Consider the following 17,081-nt stretch of genomic DNA (forward strand, 5'->3'; position numbering starts at 1 on the left):
CAATCTCAGAAAAGATAGATGCCACCAAGCACTGTCAGTGCTTGGAGCATGATAATGTCTAAGGGGAGCACCCTTCATTAACGCCAGACAATACCAGCTCACCAGCTGGCATGCTCCTCCCTCAACTCCCTCAAGACTTGAATGAGTAATTCCCCAACATGCCACCCCATATATGTTGACAGTTGAAACCCCCAGTACAGCACCCCAAGAACTGGAGACCTGTAAAAACCTCATTTCTGTAGATATCAACTCTTGCACTAGAACAATGGTGTTTTAAACTACTTTTATTTAGCAATGTATCATTTTTTGTTTTTATTTTTATAAACAGTCTTACATAGAACTCCAAATACAATTGAAATAGATAAATCTGGTGCAGCATTAGTTGAAACAAGGGGTTCCCAGAAACTGTCCTGAAGTAGCCATTGCCCCCACCTATTCTCCTAGACAGTTTCCTGGGTCTCTGAGGAAGCCAGTTGGAGAACCAGAGACTACTCAAGGACTACTGCAATCTTGATAAAGTTTAGTGACTTCAGACATTCTATAATATAGCTCTAAAAGTAGATTACTAGGTATGATTGTTTTCAATATTCAAAGAATCAGAGGCTTTCTTCTCACATTATATAATCCCATACAGAAATTTTCCAGTATTACATACAGACACTCTTACCTTCCCTAACTATTAAAACCCCATTGCACAACACATGTTTTTACATCACAGCTCTCCCAAAGATCTCCAGACTTGAGTAAAATTGCAAAAAAAAAGTTGAGTTTTATGTGCTGTATCTGTGCCATGGGCCCTCCAGTTTCAGGGAGGTAAAAGGTACTGGTCTGTTCCTGGGTCCTCTGTGGCCAATGCAGAATCTGGTGAAGAAAGCAATGCTGGATGAATGCAGAATCTGGTGAAGAAAGCAATGCTGGATGGCACACGAGTTCACCAGCACTATTTGATGTTGGCATTCTTCTTGAGGTAGTCCACGTAACGAGTCAGGAGCATCTTCTGAAACACACTGCTGTAGAAGGCCCATGATGGGATCAGGCTCAGAATGCCAGCCTTGAATAAACAAAAACATGAGTGTCTGGGAGAGAAGAGGAGCATGGAGGATCCAATGTAACATCTCAGTTTATATTCATCATCTTTAAAAATATACATCTGATGAATGAGGTTAAGTACCAAACCTTTTAAGTAGTTTTTAAAGTTTCAATGTCTTATGACACTTTCTTAGCAGATGAGACTTTCTCAGGAACCAAAGTGGTCACTTGTCAGATCGGTTGTGATATATTTCTAAATTAAAAGAACTCTGTCCGTAGTAACACTCTCCCTATCTTCCTTCTTTTGGTGAGCACCTTTCTCTTGGTCCTTGATCTCCCAGTATCTTCATATTTATTCTACCAAGGTTCTACTAAAATGAGATTCCAGGAAAGAATCAGAAATGCTTTCCATCACCTGACACAATGCTGAGGCACAGTGGTATACCTGAATGCATGAAAGAGTTAACGAACAGGAGAATGGCCAAGATGGTGGAGTAGGAAGATGCTGAGTCCCTCTCCTCTCACAAGCACACCAAAATTACAGCTATTTACAGAACAACTATTAATGACAGAGACTTGAAATCTAGCAGAAAAAATCTCCTACAACTAAAGATAGAAAGAGGGAACCACAAAGAGATGAGTAAAAGGGGTGGAATGTGGTATAGTCAAGGCCCTTTCCCCTGGGTAGGAGACCCACAAATGGGAAGATAATTACAAGTGCAGAGGTTTTCCCTAAGGAGTATGTGTCTGAGCCCCACACTGGGCTCCCTAGCCCAAGGGTCCTGTGTCAGGAAGATGAGGCCACAGAATGTTTAGTTTTGAAGGTCAGCAGGCTTACTTTCAGTAAAGCCAGAAGGTGTTAGGGAATAGAGACTTCACTTTTAAAGTGCTGTGTGCTTAATCACTCAGTCATGTCTGACTCTTTGTGACTCCATGGACTATAGCCTGCCAGGCTCCTCTATCCATGGGGATTCTCCAGGCAAGAATACTGGAATAGGTTGCCATGCCTTTCTCCAGGGGATCGTCCCAACCCAGGGATTGAACCCAGGTCTCCCACATTGCTGGCGGATTCTTTACCGACTGAGCCACCAGGAAACCCCTACTTTTAAAGAGTGTACACAAAATCTCACACACTCTGGGAACCAGGGCAGAAGCAGTAATTTGAAAAGAGCCTGGGTCAGACCCACCTGTTGATCTTAGAGAGCCTCCCAAAAAGGCAGGAGACAACTAGAGCTCACTCTGGAGACATAGACCCTTGGGCAGCCACTTGGAGAGCTCATTCTACCACAAGGACACTGATGCTGGTAAGCACCATTTTGGAATCCTCCGACTAGCTTTTTAGTGTCAGAATGTGGCCCCACCCACCAGTAGACTGGCTATCTTAGGACACCTTCCTGAACACCTAGCTTCCCCAGGATCCAGCCCCAACCACCAGTGTATTGGCACTGGCCCTAAGACCCTCAGGGCCCCATGGTCAGCTGTCAAACCTGCCCACTAGCAAGCCAATACCAACTCCAGGACTCCCAGGGCCTGCAGCCAGAGACCCTGGGACTCAGTTCCACTCACTAGTGGGCTGTCACTAGCTCCAGGACACTCTGGGTCCTAGTCTTGAACACCAGCAGGCAAACACCAGTTCCAAGCCCCACAGGCCCTTCAGCCAGAGAACCCAAGACCTGGTTCTGCCCACCAATGGGCTGTCACTAGCCCCTGAACCCAGTCTTACCTACCAGCAGATGGACACTAGTTCCAAGAATGCAACATTCCCACAACCTAAAATGTCAAGACCCAGTCCACCCACCAGTAGGATAACATCAGCTCTGAGACACCTTGGGACTCACAGCTGCCTTGGAATCAGACCCCGCTTACAGCTTTGGAACACCCCAGACTCAGCAGCCAGCCATGTGAAGAACCAGCCCCACCCACAAGTAGACCTACACTAGATCCAGGATGCCAAGCCCTGCAATCAGCCACCCTGAAGTCTGACTGCACACACCAGTGAGCCAGCATTAGCCCGAGGACCCTCCTGGAGTTCCCACCTGGCTCCTAACAACCCAGACCCACCCGCCAGCGGCCTCTGCAAAAGACAGAACTGGAAGCCAGCCAAGCTTATCAGACCACCCACGGTAATCAGCCCACCAGAACAGAAGAGCTTGCACAGTCCACATGGGGGCACTCCTAGAATACATAGCTTGGTTGAGCAGAGGAGAGTATACTTCTAGGATACACAGGACATTTCCTACAAAAGGCCACTTCTTCAAGATAGGGGAGTTTAACCAATCCACCAGATACATAGAAATGAAAACAGGAAATTAGGCAAAATAAGGCAACAGAGGAATATGTTCCAAATGAAGGAACCAGATAAAACACCAGAAAAAAGAATTCAGTGAAGTGGAGTTAAGTAATCTATTTGATCAAGTTCAAGGTAACAATCAGAAAGATGCTCAAAGAATTCAGGAGCAGAATGGTGAAAGATGAACAGAGTGAGAAGTTAAAGGGTTTTGTTTTTTTTTTCTTAAAAAAGAGAAAACATAAAGAGAAGATATTTGAAGACATAACAGCTAAAAACTTCCCTAATCTGGGAAAGAAGACAGAAATCCAGGTCCAGAAAGCACAGAGAATCCCAGCCACGATCAGCACAAAGAGGACCACATCAGGACACATTGTATTAAAAATAGTAACAATTAAAGACAAAGAGAGAATATTAAAAGCAGAAGAAGAAAAGCAACAAGTTACATAGAGGGGAATTCCCAAATGGCTATCAGCTAGCTTTTCATCAGAAACTGCAGGCCAGAAGAGAGCGGCATGTGTATTGAAAACAATGAAAGTAAAAAACCTACAATGAAAAATGCTCTACCTGGCAAGATTTTCATTCAGATTTGAAGGTGAGAGCAAAGGTTTTACAAACAAGCAAAAGCTTAAAGAATTAGTGCCATGAAATCAGCTTTACAAGAAATATTAAAGGAACTTCTTCCCTAGAAAAGACAAGACCACAAGTAGAAATACAAAAAGTACTAAATAAAAAAATCTCATCAGTATAGCCAAAGAGTCAGTAAAGGTAGTAAATCAACCACATATAAATCTAGGAGGAAAGTTAAAAGAAAAAAGTAATAGTAAAATCATCTATATCCACAATAAGTAGTCAAGGTATAAACAAAACAAAAAGATACAAATTATAATGTCAAAAAAGTAAATATGGAGGGGCAGGGGGTAAAAATGCAGAGTTGTTAAAATGTGTTTAAACTTAAGAAATCATTAACTTAAAACAATCATGTATATATGTTGTTCAGTCGCCCATTTGTGTCCAACTCTTTGTGACCTCATGGACTGCTGCACACCAGGCCTTGATAGCTATATATAAACCTCATGGCAACCACAAACCAAAAACCTATAATAGATATATGCACACACAAAAGAAAAAGGAACCCAAAAATAACATTAACAATTGTCATCAAATTAAAGGAAAGCAGGAAAAAACTTAGAAAGGAACTACAAAAGAATAGCCAAAACAACTTTGAGAAAGAACAAAGTTATGTATCATGCTACCTAATTTCAAGCTATACTATACAAACTATACTACTATAATCAAAACAGTATGGTACTGTCACAAAAACAGACAGATCAGTGGAAAAGAATAGAGAACTGAGAATTGAACTGACATTTACATGGGCAATAAATCTATAACAAAGGAGACAATAATATACAAGAGTAAAAAGACACCCTCTTCAATAAAAGGGATTGGGAAAACTGGACTGCTACATGCAAAAGAATCATACTGGACTACTTTCTCACACCATGCACAAAATTAAATTCAATGTGGATTAAAGACTTAAACATAAGACCTGAAACTATAAAATTTCTAGGAGAAAATATAGGAAATACGCTCTTTGACATCAGTCTTACTAATATTTTTGCATATATCTCCTCAGGTAAGGAAACAAAAACAAAAACAAACAAATGAAACTATATCAAACTAAAAAGCTTTTGCACAGCTAAGGAAACTATCAACAAAACAAAAAGGTCACCTACTGAATGGGAGAAAATATTTGCAAAAGATTTGTTCAATAAGGGTTGAGATCCAAAGTACACAAAGATCACATAAAACTCAACATAAAAAAAAAACCAACCTGTGGGAGGAGATTCAAGAGGGAGGGGACATATGTACACATATGGTTAATTCATGTTGATGTATGACAGAAATCAAACCAGTATTGTAAACCAATCAATCAATTAAAAATAGATAAATATTATTTTAAAAAAATGGGCTGCTGCTAAGTCACTTCAGTCGTGGCCGACTCTGTGCGACCCCATAGACGGCAGCCCACCAGGCTCCGCCGTCCCTGGGATTCTCCAGGCAAGAACACCGGAGTGGGTTGCCATTTCCTTCTCCAATGCACGAAAGTGAAAAGTGAAAGTGAAGTCGCTCAGTCGTGTCCGACTCTTAGCGACCCCATGGACTGAAGCCTGCCAGGCTCCTCCGTCCATGGGATTTTCCAGACAAGAGTACTGGAGTGGGGTAAAAAATGGGCAGAAGCCAGGAAATGGAAGCAACCTAAATGTTCATCAACAGAAGAATGGATAAAGAAGATGTGGTGCATATATACAATGAGATGTTACTTGGCCATAAAAAAGAATGAAATAATGCCATTTGCAGTGATATGGATGGACCTAGAGATTATCATACTGAGTGAAGTTAGAGAAAGATAAATACCATATAATATCGCTTGTATGCGGACTCCAAAGAAATGATACAGATGAACCTATTTACAAAACAGAAGTTGAGTCACAGATGATGTAGAAAATAAATCTGTGGTTACCAGGGGGGAAAGCAGGGGCAGGGGGTAAGGAAGAGTTAGGGGATTGAGATTGACATAGATACACTACTATGTATAGAATATACAACTAATAAGACCCTACTGAATAGTATGGGGAATTCTATTCAATACTCTGTAATGACCTATATGGGAAAAGAATCTTTAAAAGAGTGGATATATGTACGTATAACTGACTGACTTTGTTGTACAGGAGAAACTAACACAACATTTTAAATCAACTATACTCCAATTTAAAATTAATTTAAAAAGAAAAAATGGGCAAAGGATTTGAATAGGCATTTTCCCAAAGAGGACATATAGATATCCAACAAGCACATGAAAAGATGCTCAACATCACCAATCATCAGAGAAATGCAAATCAAAATCACAATAAGATGGAACTTCACACCTGTCAGAATGACTATTGTCAAAAAGACAACAAATAGCAAGTACTGATGAGGATATGAGGAAAGGGAACCCTCAGATATGATGGAAAACAGTATGAAGAATTCTTAAAATATTAACAATAGACTACTAGAGCATCCAGCCATTTCATTCTTGGATAGCTATCTGAAGAAAATGAAAACACTAATTTGAAAAATATATGCACCTTTATGTTCATTGCAGTATCATTTGCAGTAGCTAAAATATGGTAGCAACCTAAGTGCCCATTAGTAGATGTATGGATAAAGAAGATGTGATATATATATATAATATATATGATGCAATAATTTATATATCAATAATTAGTGTATGTAATAATTTATATATATAATTTACTCAGCCATAAAAGTAATAAAATTTTACCATTTGTGGCAACACAGATGCACCTAAAGGGTATTATGCTAAGCAAAATAAGTCAGATAGGAAGACAAATACTCTATGATTTCTTTTATATGTGGAATCTAAAAAATGAAACAAATAAACAAACATAACAAAACAGAAACATAGATCCAAAGAACAAACAAGTGGTTGCCAGAAGGGAGGTTGGTGGGAGGAGAAAAATAGATGAGGGAGATCAAGAAGCACAGACTTATAAAACAAATGTGTCACAGGCACGAAATGGACAGGGTGGGAAATATGGCCAATAATTATACAATGTCTTTCTGTAGTGAGAGACTTATGGTGATAACTTTAAAATTTATAGAAATATCTAATCACTATGTTGTGTAACAAGAACTAATATAAAATTGTAAGTCAATTATTCTTTAAAAACAAACAAACACATAGAAAAAGAAATCAGATTTGCAGTTACCAAAGATGAGGATATGATATGTGAATGAAGGTAGTCAAAAGGTACATACTTCCACTTAAAAGATAAGAAAGTACCAGGGATATAATGTACAACATGATAGATGTTGTATTATATCCATGAAAGTTGTTAAGAGAGTAAATCCTAAGAGTTCTCATTAAACAAAAAAATTTATTTCTTTAATTTTGTATCTGTATGAGATGATGAATGGTCACTAAACTTGTTGTGCTAATCATTTCATATAAGTCAAATCATTATGATGTACACTGTAAATCTATAGAATGCTGTGTGTCAATTAAATCTCAATAAAACTGGAAGGAAAAAAATTCATTTAAAGAGTTAATGAATCAGTCATGCTGCTAAGTCACTTCAGTCGTGTCCGACTCTGTGCGACCCCATAGACGGCAGCCCACCAGGCTCCTCTGTCCCCGGGATTCTACAGGCAAGAATACTCGAGTGCGCTGCCATTTCCTTCTCCAATGCATGCATGCAAGCTAAGTTACTTCAGCCGTGTCCAACTCTGTGCGACTCTATGGATAGCAGCCCACCAGGCTCCTCCGTCCACAGGATTCTCTAGGCAAGAATACTGGAATGGGTTGCCATTTCCTTCTCCAGAATCAGTCATAGCAAGGCGTAAATTATTGTCATGCAATATTTACTTTGAAAAAGGGAGGAAGCCACAAGTTGAGGCACAGATGCCTATTTACATACATATCAGTCAAGAGGCACAGGTCTTGGAAGGTTCTTGACCTCAAATTACATTTGTGTCCTCTAAGACAGGTCTAGGTAGAAGCAACTATTTCATCCACAGTGTCATCCTGTTAATCCAACATTTCTCAATCGACCTACAAAACATCCCAGAAACCATTTTTAGTTTCCTGTTTTGTGATACCTCAGAGGAGTGCAAAAATCAGAAGGCTTACGCTGCCTGAAGAAACAGGAATCCTCCCTACAAGGTTCAAGTTTTCCTCTAGTTGAACTTCTGTTGTTGAACCAAAGTAGAACTCTTCTTCCACTGGCCGATTCTATGAATCAACGCAACTTCTTCAAAAACTTCATTTTTCTCCCAGCCAGAACTTTTTTATTTCACAACAAAACCATTAACTTTGGGTTTTTTATTAATTAATTTATTTTTAACCAGAGGATAACTGATTTACAATATTGTGTTGGTTTCTGTCATACATGAACCATCCATAGATATACATCATTAGCCTTGTCTTGAACTAAATGTTCTGGATTACTGAAGTCAGCCATGCTATGCTAAGTCACTTCAGTCGTGTCCAACTCTGTGTGACCCTATGAACAGCAGCCCACCAGGCTCCTCTGTCCACAGGGTTCTCTAGGCAAGAATACTGGAGTGGGTTGCCATTTCCTTCTCCCAAAAAAACTCCTGCTGCTGCTGCTGCTAAGTCGCTTCAGTTGTGTCTGACTCTGTGCGACGCCATAGATGGCAGCCCACCAGGCTCCCCCGTCGCTGGGATTCTCCAGGCAAGAACACTGGAGTGGGTTACCATCGCCATAGATAAAATAAATGGAAATCTCAGGCTCCAAGAAAATGTTCTAAAAAGCCCCCTCTCCCATCCCCATCTTTATCTTCCTTCTCCCAACCTGCAGGCACCATGTAGAAGGGACAAGGGAATGTTTGGCATCAGGCAAAAGTGGGCTTAAACTCTTGCTTTACCGTTACAAGCCAGGTGCTCTTAGGCCATTGGATCCATCTGAGCTTCATTTGATCTGATCCAGCTCTGAGCTTCAGTTTCCTCAGTTGTAAAAGGGGAGCCAATGTCCTGTCTCACAAGATGTTTAGGAGGATTAAACGAGATAACTATGAAGCCCCAAGTTCCACATGGATTCTTAGGTAGAGGCTCCAGTCCCACCTCAGTTGTTGCCCCAAAACTCCTTGGGGGTAGACAGCATCCTGTGTTGACCTCACCTCTTTGAAGTGGAAGACTTGCTTGTCTGCTGGTTGATTTTATTTGATTACCCATAACTTTAGATTCAATGATCTTTCTACACCTTGGCATATTCAAAATTGGTTTTAACGGTTTTAATGATTTATGTGTATTCCTTGTTTTCTCTTTTGCCTCACCAGGCACAGACTTTTTTCTTCTGTTTTTGGCATCTGTTTGCCAGTAGAGATTAGAATTTGTTACATAAGAAATCAAAATGAAATTTTTTAAAAAATTCAACTTTTGACATCTAGAATTGTAGATGTATGTCTTGCAAGCCATGCTATTGTTTCAAGAAAACATTTTCTAAATGCTAATTAATTCCATTTAAAACGTCAATATCCTGGATGACTGCAAGTACAGAGTTCTCCTAAGGGATGGAGAGGATGTCTTACCCACTGGAGCTAGCTAAATCCCTCTGGGATGGACAGGATGTGACAGTGGGAAAGCATATAAAAAGTCCTGGAGATGGTGGGAAGTAGAAGAGAGAAAGAGCGAGGCATAGCCAGATGTGTGTTCTCTGATATGTTTGTCCTCTGGGCTTAGGCTGGAGGGCTGGGGGCCTGGGGTGAACGATAGGGAAATGTGATAAATAAGGGTGGCCAAGGAGGATTTATTGTCTCCACTCTTCTGGAGTGCAGCCATAGAACATTATCTCAGCTTAGCAAGGTAGGTGCTGAGATTTGATTTTCTAGCACCTCTCAGTTCACATTGGTGCTGATGCAGAGTAGAAAGCCAAAGAGCCTCTGTTAACCAAAGCTGCAGATGGACAGCTGGCCTCTGGCGGGATGAAGGAGGTAGCAGAGATTCAAGGATCTGCAGCCATCAGTAGCTAACCCAAAGGACAGAAAGAGTCACCCCCTCACCCCCACAGACATAAACCAGCAAGGTGAGCGATCATCAGGTAGATGAGGGGACACCAGCCACACACACTTAAGGACCAGTTGGAGATCATAGGTACTCTTTCCCCAGTGTCATCTTAGAGAGGCAGGAAGAAGGGACACTCCAGCAAGACTGAGCATTTTTCTCTGAATAATGGGCAGCATATTTCCTAAATGCACAGTTTAGATTATCAGATCAAACTAAGTTAAAATTCATTAGACATTCCACTAATTTGTTTTCGTGCCATGCAGAAAGCAGTGGTCTGAAGAAAAACCAGATCAGCAATTGGCAATAAAGATCTTACATTCTTTCTGGTTGTCTACTTTGCAATGTGAGTTCAAATGGTGATTCTACACGTTGTTGACATTCTACAGTAAAAGTATCAAGTAATCAGCTAAGACATTCACTATCTCTTGCCACAGCCTCAGTACTGAGGCCCAGGAGATAGCCGAATGCTTTGGAAGGAATCAGTGCCCTGCCCTATGAATCCCTCTAGCATCAGAGAGAGAAAGAAAGAGATAATTCCCACAGCAGGAGGAGAAGGGAACGACAGAAGATGAAGTGGTTGGATGGCATCACAGACTCGATGGACATGAGTTTGTGTAAGCTCTGGGACTTGGTGATGGACAGGGAGGCCTGGCTTGCTGCAGTCCATGGGGTCGCAAAGAGTCGGACATGACTGAGCGACTGAACTGAACTGAATTCCCACAGTAGAAAAGCATATGAGGTAGAGGAGAAAGTTGATATATGAATGAAAAGTAAATATCTGGCTAAAATTCTTTGGTGATGCTGGAAACAGAACTACCTGGCACTGTTTGTTTGTTTTCAGTACTAGTGTGCAACTCCTCTACCTTTGTTTCATGTTGTTTTTTTTTTTTTCTAAAAACAGCCCAGGGATGGCCAGAACTCCTCATGCCACATACTTCAGACTTTATTTCCATATTTGATGGAGTCCATAGTGTACAGGAACCATCTTGTACTTGCTCATGAAAGCCAATTGTGAGCTTCCTCCTGAATTCATGTGCAGTGACAATACACTGGTAGCTTCACATCAATCATGGTAATCAGTAAATGCTACAAATCAAGGAGTTTTGTTTTTCTGATTTTTCCTGGAAAGTTAAACATTTACTGGCACAGAAGGCCAAGAACATAGACAGCCCTACAGGGAAGCACCTTGTGTTTTGGTCTGACCTTCACAAACCTCTGGGAATCACTTTACTTTCTGAGAGGAGAGGTAAGGCAGCCAAGCATGAGATATGCCAACTTCGGAGTCATCTATAGCTGGACATCTAGCCCTCCAGGTTCTCCTTGCCCTTGCTAAATATGCCTTTTCACGGGCTGGATTACCCTCAGCAGCATACCTCTGGCATCACTACCCTTGTGTGACAGAGAACTACTGAAAACTCCAACATCAAGGAGAAGCTAACTAATCCCTATGGGGGCCACCTGCATGTCTGTCCTCCCTTGCTTTGAGAAAGAAGTTATCAATTACCAAGATTTCATGGGTGAGGCAGCCACAGGTTTCATCTCCAATCGTGACATAATTCAGTGATTCTTTAACAAACTCATCAGCAGTCTTGGTTATCATGTTGGTATTTAGATGCTTTGTCATCGGAGTTGAAATAGCATATGGGGTCAACACCTACAACAGGAAATGCAAACCATGACACAGGAGCAATCTGCCCAGCTCTGAGAAATTAACACCCATGTTACCATCCCTTCATGTTCGAACTCTGTTCTTCCCTTAAAAAGTCTCAGGACAATATATGATAATAGAATAGTTACAGGTGTAGAACCAGCACAGAGCTGAGATCAGAAAGGTTGGTTTCTGGCCTAACTTAGCAACCAACCCCGGATGAGGCCTTAGTCACACTACACCAGATGGTTCAAGTACACACAGTGTGCGTGAGAACATGAGCTCTTAGAACCCAGTTCCCCCACTTGGAAAGTGAAAATGCAGGACATCCAGTTACACTTGAAGTTCAGACAAACAATGGAAAAATTTTTAGTTTAATTATATATCATGTATTGATGGGATATACTTATTCTCAAAATATTATCTGTCACCTGAAATTCAAATTTAACTGGATGTCCTATGTTTTATCTGACAGGATATTACATAAGTTTATTTCTAACACATGTGACCAAAGTTGGAGCACTTTCAAGTACTTTAGATTCCCACTTTCACACTTCAGTTAGGAGCCAGGAATGGCACATACCTCATAATCTTTCCTATTCTGGTAAGAAAAACCAACAACAGCACACTGGACTCTGAAAAACCCACCATGTTTTCACCGGTGGTCTCACCACCTGTGGCCTGGCATGAGGTTTCATGACGGGGTTTCTTACTTTATCGCCTGACATAGAGACCTTGGCGTCTTTAGGAAACAAATATCCATGTTTGTTTTCTTTTTCTTCACATTACTTTTGAAATTTTTATCACATCACTTTTTTTTCTAATCACACTTAAAATTACATTGTTTCACAGTTGAATCCAATGTGTGTCAGTCAATTCAATTCAATTTGTTCTCCAGGAAATTGACACAGTTATTAATTTGTATAATATTTTTCTTCCAAAGATCTCTTAAGTGTACTGCTGGAGAAATACAAAAAGTATGCATTTGCAAAGCCGGTTTTCAGATAGGGAAATAATAAAAAGTGTTTCCATTCCCACAGTGAGTTTTGGTTGACAAAACACCTTTCTGTACAAAACAAGGGCTCAATAAATATTGGTAAAAATTTGCATAATTACTTATTCACTAGATCTTCACAGTAACCCAGAGAAGTAAGCAGCTATTATAAACCCCTTTTTCCTGATGGGGAGACAAGCTCAGAGAGTTTAAGCAGGCTGTTCAAAATCACTCAGAGGATAAATGGCAGCACTGGGATTTGAAAATCAAACCCGAGTGTACAGTGCACACTTCCTCAGGAATTTTACAAATATTCATTGAGTACCAATTGCATGTGTGTTTGGAGAGACAGTTAGTTTTCAAAACATCACAGTCTTTTCCAGGACTTGTAGCAGCTCCAAGGCTTCTGCATGAGAGAAGGAGCTCCCTTCTTCTACCCCACCTCCCCCACATTTTCTGCTCCACAGAACCCACTGACTTAGCAGCTACAGTATTTCTGGCCCACAGTTACAAGCTCAAGATGATGCTGAGACTGTCACATGGCTAGGAAGCAAGTGGCTCTGGTAATCATTAGCAATGTTCACCAAATATTTCTAGTTCTTCTTTCTTCCAAACACATGATAGAATTGCACTTCCTGGGTCCATGTAATCAGATCTAACCAATGAGTATGAGTAAAAGTGACAGGTGACCTGTCTGATCCAGAGCCCTTAATTATCAAAGGAAGTTCTCTTGAACTTGTATCACTTTTTCTTTGACATGTCAATTGACAATATTCAAGATGGAGGCTGCTCCATCAGCCTGGGTACCTGTGTCACTACAATGAACTAATCCCCTCTGACAGTTCACAGTGAATATGTAGCATGAATGAGAAATAAATCTTTGTGGTTTTAAATTAATGAACTTTTAGGAATTATATTTTACTGCAGCAAAATTAGCTTATGCAGAGTAACACTGTTGCAAAAGGAATCTGTCCTCGGCTAGGAGCTGGAGAATGGATAGAAGGGAAAAATCTTTGATAAGTAAGACTTCAGTTCAGCAAGGCTGAGAATGGGATTGTACTCACTATAACTGGGAAGATGCTTTTATTTACACAGTTCCTACTATTAACTCACACCTGCCTATTGAATAAGCTTCATCCTATAGCTGGTTAATTCATAGGAATGGCCACCTGAGTGTTTTGATTGAAAATCAGTATATACAGCGCTAATTTTAAAAATATAACTGTGATTGTGCCTTTTTCATATATAACGGTGGTGATTTAGTTGCTAAGTGGTGTCCAACTCTTGTGACCCCATGGACTGCAGCCTGCCAGGCTCCTCTGTCCATGGGATTCTCCAGGCAAGAATACTGGAATGGGTTGCCATTTCCTTCTCCAGGGGATCTTCCCAACCCAGGAACTGAACTCAGGTCTGCTGCATTGCAGGCAGATTCTTTACGGACTGAGTTACATGGGAAGCCCTATTCATATATAACAGTGTGTCATCAAACTTCTCTGCAAACAATTAACAAAAACCTCTCTAAACTGTTTGTTCCAGGTTCCAGAAACCACTTAAGAGTTAACTGTGTTGCCAAAGAAAGCACATGGCATATTGTTCAAGCTAAAGACAGCGGTGATGATCCAACTCTGTTTACAGTTCAAACAAGGTCAACTCCATGACTGTGCTGTCCCTGTAGGAGAAAGAGAAAGCAGAGCACCTCTTCCCCAACTGCTCAAGAACCAGAGTGTGGGAATCCCTGTGGCCCATCACAGATGAACAGCAACCAAACACAGCACTCTCTCCCCTCTTTCAACATAGACCAAGTACCCGGTTTTCTTTTGCTTGTTCCACACACATAGTTCCTCCCACATGAGCCTATCTTCCGGATCTAGGTCAGAGAGTAAAGGATGGTTAGACAAGATCCTAATTTCTGTCCTGATGGCAGCATCAGGCAGCAAGCGTTTCTGAGCACTCACGCACCCCACCCCATTTCCTTCTCCGGCACTCAGGGCACAGATGAGGGCAGCATCATGGGGGCAGACCCATGGTGGCCCCGCTGCCACCTCAAGGATCACAGGAACCCACGTGGTGTCATACAGACCCTCTCTCCCAGTCACACATGCTCAGCCCATCCTGCCGGAAGGAATGGCCCTGGCTCCATGGGGTCCAGAGTTCCCATTCCCAAGGACTCAGTACTGTTGACCTCACCTGGATGATGATTCCGTTCTCCTTATATTCTGCTTGCAGTGCCTTGGAAAATGTGCATACAAAAGCCTGGAACAAGAAGAAGAAACACCTAAGGACTTGATTCTCTCTCGGAGCCAACTTGCTCAGATTTCAAAGGACACCAAGGGAGCTCGCCTTGATGGGAGTTAGTTAGAACTTCATTTCCTGGTCTGGGAAGAGCTTCCTCAAAGAGCAAGAATATACACTTTGTAATAAATACCTACTTAGGGCCACCACGTGTAGATGCCAGACCCAGGGAGGTCTCTGGGATGGAAAGAAACTATCAATACAATGTTACTTGCTGGCATGAAGAGTGCACCTGCTCCCAGGCAAGGAAGTGAAAGGGGGCTGGAATTCGAAGGGGGCTGCACTGCCTGGCTGTGCTACTGCAAGGCTTCATCAACCCAGGGGCACATCTTTTTCAAATTTGCACCCAGATACTGTTGGACTAGCTCCCTGTACCTAGAAGAGTGCCTCTAGGCAAATCTGCCTATCAGCTTGCCAGATGATCTGAAGGAAAGTGCTAAATGGGAAAACCAAGGCAAAGAAGGAGAAAGAGACTTGGACTACATCTGTCACTCACCTTGGAAGCTGAATAGGTGGAGTACAGAGGCCAGGGAAAGAGGGCCACCCCAGAAGATATGTTCAAGATGAGACCTTTCTGCCTAATAGGCAATGAAGCAAAGTTTCAGTTACTTTGATACTTGATTACACATTGAGAAGGGAGAAAATAAAGGGACTCATGTGAACAGGAGGAAACTTCCAACCTCTCTAGGTTTCTGTGTGTGTGTGCTAAGCATTTTGCTTCCAAGAACTGTGAGTCCAACTTTACCTCCATCATGAACAATGCTACCATACAGTGATGTCAGCTGGTAGCCAGTTGACCTCAAAGGGCTGGTGACAGGAAACAGGGGCTCAGCTACAGCAAAGATCCCCCATGAAAATGCAGAGAACCAACTCAGCTCAGACAAGACCCAAGGGGAAAGGGAGCCTTCTCTCTCAAGTGTGACCACATGAGCTCAAAGTCCCTTCTGACTCATAAAAATGACCCACAACAGGACAGATGTCCTATGTAGAATCCTGTCCTAGGTGGAATTTGACAGTCCATCATCAGCTTACACAGGCACTCCTACACAAGTCTCTGAGGTTCTTACCCTTTGGAAATTCAGTACCCTTAACCCTTCCCTAATAGATGGATTCAATCCAGAAAAACCAAGAAACTTCAAATTTGAATACCAGGGCCAAGCCCCTTCTTTTCTCTAGGGAAGATAAAACTATCAACCATTTGCTTTAATGAATACCACCTGAGAAAAACCAGTTCCCAAATGGGCATTGTACCTAGGGTGATTTAAAATGTAGAATATATAGAGACACTGATGGGATAGTGATTTTTACCCCTAAGTTGAAGTATTCATTCTGACAACAGTTGAAATGCATAATGGTCTCAGGCCAACTTCTGAAGTTTCTTTTACCTTCATTGTGAATTAGTTGTTTTTTTTTTTTAATACAAGGTCTGCTGGAATTGCTGTTCTCTTCCTCCCTCCAGCATATGCTACATTTGACCTTCAAATATGCTTATCTGTTTGCAAAGCTGGCCTGGTCCAGAAAGTTAGGCTTTCAACCATAATCACCATGTCCTTTCACCACAGTTTTATCATTTGTTAAAGCAGCAGCAGATGAACTCTGTCCCCCTGATCCCCAAGTCAGCTGACTGACAGGCCAGGCAGCACAGGCTGCTCCAAGCTTTCTCAAGGAAAGAACTTACCTTGATTTCATGTGTTTCAGAATCAGCTGTGTCATCTATAAGAGAAGGCCAAAGTTAAGCCCTGACCTTTGAAGAAACAAAGTAGCAAATGGGCAGTGGGAATCTGGGAAATAGGTGCTGGAAGAAACTGGAGAAAGAACCTCAGCTTCTCAAATGGCCTTGAAAATCTGCTGACACTCATTGGAGGCAATTTTGGCAACAATAGTGTCTGCTGGAACCTATAGAAGGCATCCTAAACAAATAGCAAACAGTTCAGAGGCCTCTAGTTTCTTCTTCCTAAAATTGAAGTCTTTGTGGAAAATGGAGTGAAAAGCTATGGAATTGGCTTATGGCTATGGGACCAACACTGAGGCTCCCAGATACCTTTCATTCTGGCAGAGAGGTAAAAGTAGGTTGGCCATTATAAAACACAGGAGTCAGAATTAGGGGACCATCAGGAAACCTAACAAGTGTCCATCTCACATACAAGGTACGAGATAAAGAAGGACATCTCTTCAATTCAACAGCAGCCGTGTTAGCCTGCATGTGGTCTATGAAATAGCTCCCTAGATACATGCT

At 41.5% G+C, this 17,081-nt stretch overlaps 1 protein-coding gene across 2 annotated transcripts in view; it reads right to left on the reverse strand.

The window, feature by feature from the left end:
* Positions 1-266: 266 nt before the first annotated feature.
* HSD17B3 (hydroxysteroid 17-beta dehydrogenase 3) overlaps positions 267-17,081 on the reverse strand; it is a 50,943-nt gene continuing 34,128 nt past the window's right edge. The window contains exons 7-11 of one of the 2 annotated variants that reach the window (XM_081523071.1): positions 16,524-16,558; positions 15,342-15,423; positions 14,741-14,806; positions 11,416-11,565; positions 267-1,051 (exon numbers count right to left, since the gene is read on the reverse strand). In XM_081523071.1, the coding sequence (XP_081379197.1) occupies positions 941-1,051; positions 11,416-11,565; positions 14,741-14,806; positions 15,342-15,423; positions 16,524-16,558 (444 nt within the window). In that variant the 3' untranslated portion in view covers positions 267-940. The remainder of the gene's footprint in view (positions 1,052-11,415; positions 11,566-14,740; positions 14,807-15,341; positions 15,424-16,523; positions 16,559-17,081) is intronic. The other variant, XM_081523079.1, reaches the window with a different exon arrangement.

Source organism: Giraffa tippelskirchi, chromosome 1, assembly GCF_054371585.1.
Source record: "Giraffa tippelskirchi isolate mGirTip1 chromosome 1, T2T-mGirTip1v1.2.pri, whole genome shotgun sequence".
In the NCBI taxonomy this organism is placed as follows: domain Eukaryota; kingdom Metazoa; phylum Chordata; class Mammalia; order Artiodactyla; family Giraffidae; genus Giraffa; species Giraffa tippelskirchi.